A 13,992-nucleotide genomic window follows, 5' to 3' on the forward strand; every position below is an offset into this window, starting at 1 on the left:
CCTATATCCTTCTTAGTGGCGGCTGAATCGACTAGGAACCGTTTAGAATATACAGTATTACAAATATGAGTTTCATGATACTCATCATATGAGCATCTCATATTCTTTCTACTATTTGTATATTCAAGGGCTTTATCTATGCAGCTAGCATGGGTATACAGATAAAGATTTGCCAAAATAATAATTTCAAATATTATTAAAATAAAGACTGCTTATACATAGAGTTTCATTGTGAACACTCGGCCAACACTTGGCTCGACGGGCACCTACTCTAACAATTTTCTCATTCAAGGTCCCAATTAGCGACTTATTTTCACGGGTTTACATGCCAAATCAACTCATAAATGGTGCCTTTCAAGTTAACAACACAAAACTTTCAAATTTCACCATTATTCCTACAAAGTTCTAGTCCCCACACATGTGTGCTCAAAAGGTTCAAATTTTGTACCAAAATTCATGCTTTAACAATCAAGAGTATCATTCACGACGTGACCCAATCAACACTTTTGTAAACCGTCGAATTCAAATCATCATTGGCTCATAAACGATGTCTTCTCACCATAAACGACACCCAACAAAAGAAATGCAACGAAACTATACCAATTAACTAAACAATCAAAACAATCTACCCACCCCCTCATACTAGAGTTGTGCAATGCCCTCATTGCACAAAACGAAACACACACTAAAAACTAAAAAAAAACGCATGAATGCAAATGCAACGACAGAATAAATAAAAAGAAAGGGGAAACAGTAAACTCCCCTGATCAGAAATCCTCCTCCTCGTCATGCTCAGGCGGTGCAACTCCCTCGTCAGCAGCTGGGGGTATAGGATAATGATACTGAAACTGGAAGGGTGGCGGGTATGCGGGTACAGGTGGCCGGCCGGATGTGTCGATGCCCAGATGCGTGGAGATCCCCTGTACCAAGTACTCGACGTTCTGAATATGAGCTTGATTCACGGCTTGATACTCAGTCTGATAAGTGGCCCAAGCGCCCAATTCGTTGATGCGATCTCGCATGGCACGGCGGCGTGGCTGCGGAGGTGGCGGTGCATGTCCTAAAGCCGGAGGTGGTTGAGCTGCTCCCCCATACTCGAAAAATACATCCTCGGGCAGCTCTGCCTGTCTCTTCTCCCTCTTGGATCGATAGAGAGCGTCATCAATGGCTCTCATCGGTGGTAGCCACTCATCATCATCATCGGCAAATATCACCCCCGCTCGGGCACATAGCTCAGTCACGATCGTCGGAAAATAAAACTCCAAATTGCTGCTGTTTATGCACATGTTGAGCTGTCCAAAGATGAGTCTGCCCACATCAATCACCATCCCAGTCTGGATGGCATACAGAACAACCGCCCGCTCACGCTGGACATCACTCGTATGCCCGACCGGCATCAATCTCTTAGATAGAAACGCATACCACATTGCCGCCTCCACTCTCAAAAATTTTTCAAGAAAAACCGTATACGTCCCCGGTTGTTTCCACGTGGTGCCCGGATAACAGAGTGTGTGTCTAATCGAATCATAATCCGGGTTAAGTACCCACGCCTGAAACTCAGAGTCATCCACCGACGGTAAACCCAGCAAGTCATTGATAGTTCTCGAATCATATGGGACTCGACGCCCCCGCACAGATGCCTTATGCTCACTCCCCTACGGAGCATTGGCATAGAATTCACGCACAACCGGAACCACCGCGGCATTCGGTTGTGCTAAAAAATTACTCCACCCTCGTCCCTCTACTAAGACTTCCGGAAAATAACGAATAGCAGATGTAGTAAAACCTCGCTCAGGGATTGGTTTTCTATGTAGTTTAGCATGCTCAAACCGCTCCCGAGCTTTCTCATTAACAAAATTAGACGGAGTCGAACGAGAACTAGAGGCACCGTGAGTTACCTTAGACCGTTTAGGTGCCATGTCGAGATGGGAGGGAAAAAAAAATCTGAAGTCGCCGGAAAAGTGTTGAAGTTCGCCGGAGATGGTCGCCGGAGTCCGTGGAAGATGACCGGAGTGGAAAAAAAATTGTAGTCTAAGTGCTTCCGGGTAGATTGTAGAAACCAAGATCGAGTCTTTTCCCTGAAAAGATCACTTAATAAGAAGATTTGAGCATAAAAGAGGGAGGAGGCGTCGATTTGTGAGGAAGAGGAGTAGGGTTCGAAGTGGGGAAGAAGGGGAAGAAAATTTTTTTTTTATAGTCTGCGCGACTCGCTAGGGCGGTCAAAAGTGTCCGCCTTAGCGAGTGGTTTTCGGTGACCAATCATTTAAAACATCCGAGTGCTCGCTGGGGCGCTCAGTTTTGACCGCCCTAGCGAGGGGTTCTCGCCGAGACAAATTTGAAATAAATGAGTTCTCGTTGGGGCGGTCAATTTGAACCGCCCTAGCGAGTGGTTCTCGCCATAGAGCCATATCTTTTTTCTTTTTTTTTTTAATAATTTCTCTCGCGGGGGCGGTCAAAAGTGACCGCCCTAGCGAGGCATTTTCGGTGACAAATTTTTTGAAACTTACGAGTCCTCGCTGGGGCGGTTACTTGTGGCCGCCCTAGCGAGAGGATCTCAAAAAAAAAAAAATTTTAAAAAAGGAACGCTCGCTGGGGCGGTCAAAAGCGACCGCCCGAGCGAGGCGTTTGCGGCGATTATGATGATTTTAAAAAGCGATGGCTCGCTGGGGCGGTCAGTTGTGACCGCCCGAGCGAGACATTCTCGGAAAATACTGAGCTAAAAGTAAAAACAATGAATGCCATGCTATGCAACTACCTAAATGCAAATGATTCAATTAATTAACAAAGAAACAGAATAAAAAGGAGAAGAAGCAGTTCTCAATTTACAGTCTAGAGCTCAACTTGTCACCCATGTCCTTAATGACTGTCATGGAGCCGAGTGACTCCAATTTGTGGCTCAAATGTGCCACCGATATAATGCTTCAGTCTTTGAGCGTTCACAGTGAACGTCCCCTCCTTGCCATCATGCAATACCACTGCACCTGATGGGAACACCTGGGCTATAGTGAAAGGTCCTGACCACCTTGACTTTAGCTTGCCCGGAAAGAGGCGTAAGCGAGAATTGTATAACAACACCGCCTCACCCACTTGAAATTCCCTTCGTACGATGTGTTTATCATGGGCTCATTTGGTGCGTTCCTTGTAAGATAGTGCCAGATCATAAGCTTTTCCTCGAAACTCATCCAACTGATTCAACTGCAGCAATCGTTTCTCACCTGCAAGAGCAAAATCAAAGTTTAGTGCTTTGGTCGCCCAATATGCTCTATGCTCTAATTCTACTGGTAGATGACATGCTTTACCAAAAAGCAACATATATGGTGTAGTGCCTATAGGTGTTTTAAAAGCAGTACGATAAGCCCACAAAGCATCATCTAACCGAACAGACCAGTCCTTCCTATTCACATTGACCGTCTTCTCTAGAATCCTCTTAATCTCTCGATTGGACACTTCAACTTGTCCACTAGTTTGGGGATGGTATGGAGTGGAAACCTTGTGGGTGACACCATATTTGCCCAGCAGTTTATCAAAAATTTTGTTGCAAAAATGGGTGCCACGATCACTTATGATTGCACGTGGTGCACCAAATCGATTAAAAATGTGTTTCTTCAAAAATTTTAACACCACTTGTGCATCATTAGTGGCACAAGCCTCCGCCTCCACCCATTTCGAAACATACTCCACTGCCACTAAAATAAATTTCTTCGCAAAAAACGCAGGAAAAGGACCCATAAAATCAATCCCCCACACATCAAATATTTCACACTCAATAATGTTATTTAAATGCATCTCATGACGGTTGGAAATATTACCTGTGCGTTGGCATCTATCACAATTGAGAACATACAAACGAGCATCCTTAAAAAGAATTGGCCAATAGAAGCCACATTCAAGTACCTTAGACGCCGTCCGTATGGGTCCAAAGTGACCACCTACCTCACGGTCATGGCAATGGTTCAGAATTTGATTGGTTTCCTCCTCCGCCACACATCTTATCATAGAATCTGCACAGATCTTAAACAAAAACGGTTCCTCCCAAAAATAATATTTCACGTCTGAAAAGAATTTCTTTCTTTGGTGAAATAATAAATTAGGTGGAGGTATGCCAGTGACAAGAAAATTTGCAAAATCGGCATACCAAGGGCATGCATTTACCTCAAGCAATTGTTCATCAGGAAACCAATCATCTATATCATCGTCACTGCCCTTAATTCTAACGTGCTCAAGCCTAGATAGGTGGTCAGCAACTACATTTTCCACACCCTTTTTATCTCGAATCTCGAGATCAAATTCTTGCAGTAATAAAATCCACCTAATTAATCTAGGTTTCGCATCCTTCTTAGCAAGTAAGTATTTCAGGGCAGAATGATCGGTATACACAGTTACTTTAGACAGAACAAGGTATGAATGAAATTTGTCGAAAGCAAATACTATAGCAAGCAATTCCATTTCAGTAGTAGCGTAATTCAATTGAGCATCATTTAAAGTCTTACTTGCATAGTAGATGGTATGAAATACCTTGTTCTTCCTTTGACCCAGCACCGCACCCACAGCTGTATCGCTAGCATCGCACATCACCTAAAACGGTAACTCCCAATCAGGGACAGTCAGAACAGGTGCTGTCACCAAGCTCTCCTTGAGTATCTCGAATGCCTGGAGACAAGTAGAATCAAAATTAAATTCAGCATCTTTCATCAACAAAGAGGATAAAGGTTTAGCAATTTTTGAAAAATCTTTGATGAAGCGCCTATAAAAACCAGCATGCCCGAGGAAACTTCTAACTCCTTTTATTGATGAAGGTGGGGGTAAGTTTTTGATTACCTCCACCTTGGCTTTGTCGACTTCAATTCCATTCTCCGATACCTTGTGTCCTAACACAATCCCCTCTTGAACCATAAAATGACACTTCTCCCAATTCAACACCAAATTGCTCTCCTCACATCTAACTAACACCAAGTTCAAATTTTCTAGACATTCATTAAATGAGGAGCCAAAAATAGAGAAGTCATCCATAAAAATTCAAGGAAATTCTCAGTCATGTCATGAAAAATAGCGGTCATGCATCTTTGAAATGTGGCAGGTGCATTGCATAAACCGAAGGGCATACGCCTAAACGCAAAAGTACCATAAGGACAAGTGAAAGTAGTTTTCTCTTGGTCCTCTGGTGCAATTGTGATTTGATTGTACCCCGAATATCCATCTAAAAAGCAATAGAATTCATGACCTGCTAATCGTTCAATCATTTGATCGATAAATGACAAGAGAAAGTGATCTTTACGGGTTGCATCATTCAGTTTCCTATAATCTATGCACACACGCCAACCCGTAACAGTTCTAGTGGGAATCAACTCATTTTTTTCATTGGTAATAACAGTAATCCCACCCTTTTTAGGCACACATTGTACAGGACTTACCCACGCACTATCAGAGATAGGATAGATAATACCTGCATCCAGAAGTTTAATTGTTTCAGCTTTTACTACCTCTTGCATCTTTGGATTGAGTCTCCTTTGTGGTTGTGCTAGAGGTGAGTACTTATCTTCCATCAGAACTTTATGCATGCAGATCGAAGAACTTATCCCTTTTATGTCCGAAACCTTCCAAGCGAATGCTCCTTTATGTTCCTTAAGGACCCCCATGAGCTTACTCTCCATATCATCTGTCAAAGAAGAGGAAATAATAACAGGCAATTTATTATCTTCTCCTAAATATACATACTTGAGATGTGGAGGTAGTGGTTTGAGCTCCAAGGTAGGTGGCTCCTCTAGGCTTGACTTCTGAGGCATTAAATCTTTTCTGTCTCCCAATTCCTCTAGTCTAAGCCTCACTTGCTTTCTCCAAGGTGGAATGACATTCAAATGAGCTACCATCTCCATCTTTTCCTCGTCTAGCTCGTCCTCCTGCTTTTCAGTAGTGAGAGTGGCCTCCAATGGTTCTTTCAATCCATCCTGCACAAAATCACAAACAATAGAATCCAAAACATCAATACGAAAGCAACTATCATTGTGCATTGTGTGCTTGAGAGTATTGAAAACATCAAAAATAATTTCTTCTTCTCCAACTCTCAGTCTCAACTTCCCCTCTTCAACATCAATTAGCGCTTTCCCTGTAGCCAGAAATGGTCTCCCTAGGATTAAAGGCATCTCTAAATCTTCCTCCATGTCTAGTATCACGAAATCTGCAGGGAAAATGAACTTATCCACTTTCACCAAAACATCTTCGATAATCCCACGTGGATACTTGACAGATCTGTCAGCCAGCTGCAACGACATCCTAGTTGGCTTGGGTTCCCCTAATCCCAGTCTCCTAGTCACAGAAAAAGGCATCAGATTAATACTCGCACCAAGATCACATAGAGCTTTATGAAAATTAATATCACCAATAATGCAAGGTATAGAGAAACTCCCTGGATCTTTTTGCTTAGGAGGCATCTTGTTTTGAACTAAAGCGGAGCAATTTTCCGTCAAATTCACCGTCATATGATCTTCTAGCCTCCGCTTATTCGCTAAGATATCTTTCAAGAATTTTGCATAACTTGGCATATTCAATAAGGCATCAGCAAAAGGAATGTTAATATGCAATTTTTTAAATACCTCAAGAAATTTACCAAATTGTGCATCTAATTTAGCTTTCTTCATCGCTGCAGGAAAAGGTGGAGGGATAACAATTTTATTTTGTGCAATAGGTGTAGATGTAGAGTTAGAAGAATTACCTCCTCGAGTTTTTACCTCATCCTCGCCATGCTTGGTCATTTCCTCATGAGACTCGAGTGCTTTTCCACTCCGCAATTCCACAGCCTTCACATGCTCTCTTGGGTTAGTTTCCGTGTTGCTTGGCAAAGCTCCTTGCTCCCTATTAGAAATCAACTTTGCCAATTGTCCAATCTGATTCTCTAACCCCTTTATGGATGCATCTTGATTCTGAAATCTCGTCTCTGTTGCAGAAATAAATTTAGTCATCATTTGCTCTAAATTGGACTTCTCCTCCCGAGGCGGCTCTGGTTTGAATCCTTGGTGCATCCCATATGGTGGACCTCTTTGTTGGCGATTTTGGCTGTTTTGGCCTCCCCACGAAAAGTTTGGGTGATTCCTCCATCCCGGATTGTATGTATTCGAATAAGGGTCATTTCTAGGACGGTTCTGGAATCCCACTTGTTTCACCGGTGCTCCCTCAGGCACATAAAATGGATTGCCATCTTGGCAATCCTGCACGTCATGCTCACCCCCACACTTATCACAGAAAATTTCTTGCAGACGCATAGCCGACCCACTCATGCTCATCCCATCAATCTTTCTACTCAAAGCCTCTAACTGTGCTGAAACCGCAGACAAATCATTAACTTGATGAACTCCAGCACCTCGTCTCTGCCTATCAGACTGAGGATGATAGCTACTCGCAGCCATCTCCTCCAATAACTCATATCCTTCCTCAGCCGTCTTTCTCAGTAAGTTACCACATGCAGCAGCATCTATCATAGTACGGTTAGGAGTAATAAGACCATAGTAGAAAGTTTGAACAACTAACCCAAGCGGTAGCTCATGGTGTGGACATCTCCTCAACAAGTCCTTGTAACGCTCCCATGCCTCGTAAAGTGACTCGTTCTCATATTGAGCAAACGTAGTAATGTCGGCTCTAAGCTTCATAGTCTTCGACGGAGGAAAGTACTTGATCAGGAATGCCTTTGCCATATCCTCCCATGTAGTGATAGACCCTACAGGCAAACAGTTTAACCACGACTTAGCTTTATCTTTCAGTGAAAATGGAAATAAGCACAGACGAACAGCATCATCAGACACGCCATTAAACTTAAAAGTATCACAAATTTCAAGAAAGTCAGCTATATGAGAATTAGGGTCGTCAAGTGCACTTCCCCCAAATTGAACAGTGTTCTGAATCATCTGGATGATAGCTGGCTTGATCTCAAATTGATTAGCTCGGATGACTGGTCTTACGATGCTTGGACGTGCTCCATCAAGAGACGGCTGTGCATAATCCAACATTGGAATGCGACGTGGTATCTCAACTTGTCTATTGTCACGCTGTTCCTCTCCACGTTCTTGCTCGTGTCTTTCCATCTGTTCTTTGAGTCATTGTTGTTGTCTTCGACGTCTAGCTGTGCGTTCAATCTCGGGGTCAAAAGGCTCAAGCTTAAATTCGAGTGATCTTCGCATGCACCACCAGAAAAATCTGCAACACAAGGAGAGTATCAAATAGCAATAAAATAAGTAATACTAAAGAATTTAAATGAGAAATAAAAAAAAAATCGTGAATCAACAGTCCCCGGAAACGGCGCCAAAAACTTAATCGAGCAAAACTTGCACAGTGAATAGTCCCAAAATTTATTTTATAGATGAAAGCTCGATTTAAATATCGCAAGTGCACGATAGTCAAGTTATAATAAACGTAAGTGAATACGAGTATCGATCCACAGGGACTGCGTTACACTATTTTTATTCTCACGTAAAATTTCTTTAGCAACGATGAATTGAGTTGATGATTAAACTAATGTAAATTGAACAATTAAAATAATTAAAATGCAAAGGAAATGTGCTCAAGAATGCAATGATTAATTTAGATTAAATCAAAGGAGAAATGAATTTGTTGGGAAATTATCAGTTCACCTACCACTCGTGTTTAAACAATTATATTCGACTTTTACTCGTGTATTCGACGGAATTCCCTAGACTAATTAATATACTCTGTCGAGCGATATTAATACTAATCATAAACATGCAGTACTCAAGTGTCCTCAAGTATTTAACAGTTCAAGATTGCATTACTTCCTATGGAATCCACTAGTTTTCATCCGGGTGAACTATCACTGTCGACACGTACCCAATTCCGTATATCTACTAAAATTGTAAATCCGTGGTTTATACTATGTGATCTTATTGTTAATTATTCTATCGACATCATTAACAACATGAAATAATCAAAGGAAGTTAGCTAAGCTTCGATTGAAATAAGAATGAACAATAGCATAAACAAATCACTTAATAAAAACGTCGAGCAATAATGTTAAACAACGAGTACGGGGTAGGATCCCCTCAATCCCACAAAATCTAGAGTTTAGCCACTAAAATTCATAATAAAAAAAAAACAACAATCTAAGAATTAAAAACTGAATAATGAAAATACTAAAGATGACGACGGATGACGGCCACGACGCATGGAAATCTTGAAGTCTTCGAAATCTCCTTTGCTCCTAGCCTTTTCTCCAAGAAAATCTGATGAAAGTGATGAAAAATCGCCCAAAACGCCGCCTCTCTCGTGTGTTAGGTCTATGGTGTAGAATAGAGTCCAAAAAAAAAAGAAACATATGTTTTCAAATCTCGCAGCTCGCTAGGGCGGTCAAAAGTGTCCGCCCTAGCTAGACGTTCTCGCAGAAATTTCCTTGGCCATGTCCCTGGATTCGCTGGGGCGGTCACTTTTGACCGCCCTAGCGAGACGTTTGCGCAGCAACTCCTCGGCCAGATCAACATGCTCGCTGGGGCGGTCACTTTTGACCGCCCTAGCGAGTACCTCTCGCTTCTTTGGCAATTATTTCCCACTTTTTGGCTCAATTCCTACAAAATAACCACCAACTACACGAGATCAGTCAAATGCTAAATAATGATAGAAAAATGCTAAATTAAACTAAAACAAACTAATATGATGCATGAATGCGACTCGAAAACAACACTAAAAACACGTAAAAACGAGTCCTATCAGTAACATACGACGGTAAAACATAAATTATGTTTAATTGTCATTCTGTGTTACATGGATCGTGTTTATGATTTGTTGACTGTTGTAAATTGTTAAATGCCTTCGTTGTGATATATGTTTATTATTATGACATATTATCGGCATTTAGCATAGGGCATACTGTTTGACATTCATGTTGAGCCTTATCGTTTTTGTTAGCCATTGTTGATATCCGTTGTTATCTGGCACTGTTGTATATCTTGGGATCATAGTGTGGCTGATAGGCCTATACACATGAGACCGTAGATGTGATTGAACAATCCCGTGGTTAGTGCAGTCTTTTGAGGTGAACGTTGGGATTGTGTCATCTAGTTCGTTCTGTTGTGCCATCATGTTATAGCGTATCAGTCGTATGGAGGCCGAGTCAGGGGTGTTATTCAGCACAGCTTGGCGTACCTCGCATACTTGGCAGGGCGGTTTAGCTGCATGACGATGTAGCTCCCCTGTGTTGTTGCTCGAGCATTATCTTAGTTGTTATTTTACCGTTTGTTGGCTCATGTTATCCCGGTTATTCGTTAAGTCTTTCATGCATTGCATATTACATTTTATTATATGATTATGCATGATTTATGTTATTGTTGTTATTGTTGAACTGTTTCATAACAGAATCCTAACCTCAGTTGTTTACTGGGGGCTGTTGTGGTTGCTATTGGGCACCATGGTTGATCTCCCGAGTCATTTTGCAGCATCAGGCCGAGGTTCCGGCAGTGGAGCTCGGGATTGAGGTTGGATTGCTTGGTTCTGTTCAGTGGAGTCTCCCATTTAGTCTATATGTATGTCTTGAGTTTGTTCAGTCTTGTATTGTAGTTTATTTGCCGGGGAGATGCCCCGTGTATCTGTATTGATATTTGGTTGTTCTGATTATGTTCTGAGGCGACTATATGATTTTAATGATCTGGCAAGTATTTGATAAGTTTTAAATTCTGTTTAGTCCTGGCCAGTGCAGCTGTAATGCACATGGGTTGTTCCCGATTGGGCTTAAGTCCCCTCACGGTTATCCCATTACCCATTACTCATAGAACTTCTCCAGCCCAGGCACTGGAGCTTTTTCCTTCCCAGGATTAGAACCCAAGACCTCCTGGACTTATATAGATCTTGGTAGCAATCCTGGTACCAGTTGATCTGCTAGCTCAACTGGTACCAGGATTGCTGCCAAGGTCTATATAAGTCCAGGAGATCTTGGGTTCTAATCCTGGGGAAGGCAAAAGCTCCAGTTCCTGGGCTGAAGAAGTTCTATGAGTAATGGATAATGGGATAACCGTGAGGGGACTTAAGCCCAATCGGGAACAGCCCATGTGCATTACAATAAAAGGCATGTGAGGCCCGGGGCCGAAGAGGGCGGGGGGTGATCGCCGGTGCCATCAGTTGCACGGACAATGAGCGGCTCCTGGCAGGCTTCTAGGTGGAGGGAACATGAATGAACCGACCCACACGGGAAAGAGAGGGATTCCGAGACTGTTCAATGTAATGGACTGTACAGTTAAAGAAGGGCTTAAAAGATTTGATTGGTACTACTCATATCACGAAGGTGCATCTTCTTTTCGGTAGCTCATCACATAAGAACTCCAAAGTTAAGCGTGCTTGACTTGGGGCAATTTTGGGATGGGTGACCTCCTGAGAAGTTTCCTAGGGTGCGTGTGAGTGAGGACATAAGCACGTTGGAAAGACCCGTCTTGATACAGTGAGGACAGTCGTCGAATCTGGGGCGTTACAAATGGTATCAGAGCCGACCTCTCTTAGTACGGTGTGGTTCGGGGACGAACCAAGCGGAAGCTGGTGGGCATGTGAGGCCCGGGGCCGAAGAGGGCGGGGGTGATCGCCGTTGCCATCAGTTGCACGGACAATGAGCGGTTCCTGGCAGGCTTCTATGTGGAGGGAACATGAATGAACCAACCCACACGGGAAAGAGAGGGATTCCGAGACTGTTCAATGTAATGGACTGTACAGTTAAAGAATGGCTTAAAAGATTTGATTGGTACTACTCATATCACGAAGGTGCATCTTCTTTTCGGTAGCTCATCACATAAGAACTCCAAAGTTAAGCGTGCTTGACTTGGGGCAATTTTGGGATGGGTGACCTCTTGGGAAGTTTCCTAGGGTGTGTGTGAGTGAGGAAATAAGCATGCTGGAAAGACCCGTCTTGATACAGTGAGGACAGTCGTCGAATCTGGGGCGTTACAGCGGCTATAGGTTGTTGACTTTGGTTTTGTTTTAATGGCTCTGGTTGGAGTATATTTTGATATAAAATGCTGCTTGAGTGTTCGGGATGTCCTACTTACGGGGAGGTCATGCCGAAATTTTTTCTAGGCCTTGAGGTCCGTTTTAAAGTATTTTAAACCTTTTTCCGTTGCAGTTTTTAATCAATCTATTATCGTTTGATCATTGATTGTCGTTAGAGTAAATGAGCCTCACATCTTGGTATCAGAGCGTAAACTGGGATACGCTCGAACTAGAGTCTAGGACACTTGATTCTTGGCACTAAAATGGTTGTTGCGCCTGTGTATGCTACTTGACAGCATACTTATGTGGTTATATGTTTTGTTTACTTCCATTCTAATTTTTTTGGTGTTTTATCGTATAGACTGGAGGGAGGTGGAGAAATTCCTATTGATGAGATTCCTTTAGCTCGAGGTCGTGGTCGAGGTCGTGGACGTGGTAGACCTCATGTCCATGTTGTTGATGATACTTTTGTTGAGCAAGCTGCTGATCATCTAGACCAGCTTAGGATGGATGAGTTAGTTGCGCATTTCCATTCTATGCATCCTCCTCGATTCAGTGGTTCGGAAGGAGGTGAGAAAGATGAATTATGGATTTATGAGATTGATGAATTGTTTGATTTGATTGAGTATCCTCCAGAGTGTTGATTGAGATTAGCTGTGCATCAGTTGAAATATCGTTCCAAAATGTGTTGGTCTACTACATTGATGACCTTAGATGCTCAGAGGATTGTTCCATCGTGGGATATATTCAAGCTGAAGTTTAAGGAGAGTTACTGTCCTCCATCATTTTACAGTTCTAAGGCTTTGGAGTTTCATAACTTGAAGCAGGACGATATGTCAGTTGCGGATTATGCGGATAATTTTTATGCTATGCTGAGATATGCTCCTCATGTGGCTGCAAGTCAGGTTGCGGTTGTTGAAAGTTTCATTGAAGGATTGAACGATCATCTGCACCCTTTTCTTTCTACCGGTAAACCAGTGAATTATCTTGAAGCAGTGGAAATAGCAAAAAGAGCTGAAGCTAGTCTTAAGAGGAGTGGCAATCGAGTTCCTACCCAACATCATCAGTCAGGGAGGCAACAATTCAGTTCATCTGGTTCTGCATCTCTTCATCCACGTGGGAAGCAATTTAAGAAGACTGGTTCTAGTTCTTCGAGTTCAGGGAGTTCAGGGAACCGTGGTGGATATCTTTATAGTGGACCTTATTGTGATCACTGTGGGGCAAGCATTCCAGTAATCAGTGTTTTGGAGTTCAAGGGGTTTGTAATAATTGTGGTCGGCCGGGTCATTTTGCTAGAGTCTGTCCTAGTAAGACGGGGAAATCAGCCCAGGGAGGTAGTGGAGCTCAAAGTAATAGAATTCCAGCAGCGTCCCAGTTTCCCATCAGCCTAGTCGCCCTTCGCATCAGAGAAGAGGCAAGTGGTCAACAGATTCAGTCATCTGTTCATGTATTTGCTTTGACTAAGGATGAGTCTCAGGCAGCTCCAGGTACTCTCATTACTGGTAACTGTACTCTATGTGGTTTTATAGCACGAGTGTTATATTATACTAGAGCATCTCATTCCTTTGTTTCTCATGCATTCGTTGTTTCGCATGATCTTCGCACCACTAGTATGAATTCCAATCTATCTGTTGCTACTCCAATAGGCAAAATGATTATCACTGATAATGTGGTGTTCAATGTTGTTTTGTTTCACGATGAAAATATTCTATATCTGAATCTCATAGTTCTACCTATGCATGACTTTGATTGCATCGTTGGTATTGATTTTTTACTGCAAATCGTGCCACTGTTGACTGTTATCAAGGAATAGTTCGTTTCAGGCCTAGCTTTGCTCCTAAATGGAACTTCTATGGCCGTGGTTCTCAAGCCAAGATTCCTTTAGTTTCTGCCATTGAGATGAATCGATTGTTAGATTCTGGTCATGAACGTTTTATAGTTTATGTTGTTGATCTATCGCAGGATGAGCGACGAATTTATGATATTCCTGTAGTCTGTGAGTTTCCTGATGTGTTTCCAGAAGAGATT

At 42.5% G+C, this 13,992-nt stretch overlaps 1 protein-coding gene, 1 non-coding gene and 1 pseudogene across 2 annotated transcripts; 2 read left to right on the forward strand and 1 right to left on the reverse strand.

The window, feature by feature from the left end:
• Positions 1-767: 767 nt before the first annotated feature.
• LOC140806684 (uncharacterized) overlaps positions 768-13,992 on the reverse strand; it is a 103,423-nt pseudogene continuing 90,198 nt past the window's right edge.
• On the forward strand, positions 7,531-7,637 carry LOC140808511 (small nucleolar RNA R71). The gene has a single exon (XR_012112932.1). It is a non-coding gene; the product is annotated as a small nucleolar RNA R71 (small nucleolar RNA).
• On the forward strand, positions 9,714-13,358 carry LOC140808325 (uncharacterized). The gene is made up of 2 exons (XM_073165420.1): positions 9,714-10,469; positions 12,326-13,358. Exon 2 carries the CDS (start codon positions 12,648-12,650, stop codon positions 13,353-13,355), a length of 708 nt encoding a protein of 235 aa, XP_073021521.1. The 5' UTR covers positions 9,714-10,469; positions 12,326-12,647; the 3' UTR covers positions 13,356-13,358.

The sequence above is a fragment of the Primulina eburnea genome, chromosome 12 (genome assembly GCF_022965805.1).
Source record: "Primulina eburnea isolate SZY01 chromosome 12, ASM2296580v1, whole genome shotgun sequence".
Lineage (NCBI taxonomy): Eukaryota > Viridiplantae > Streptophyta > Magnoliopsida > Lamiales > Gesneriaceae > Primulina > Primulina eburnea.

Coding starts and splice junctions, on each gene's coding strand:
- LOC140808325 (XM_073165420.1), top strand. CDS start 12,648: ATGTGTTGGTCTACTACATTGATGACCTTAGATGCTCAGAGGATTGTT.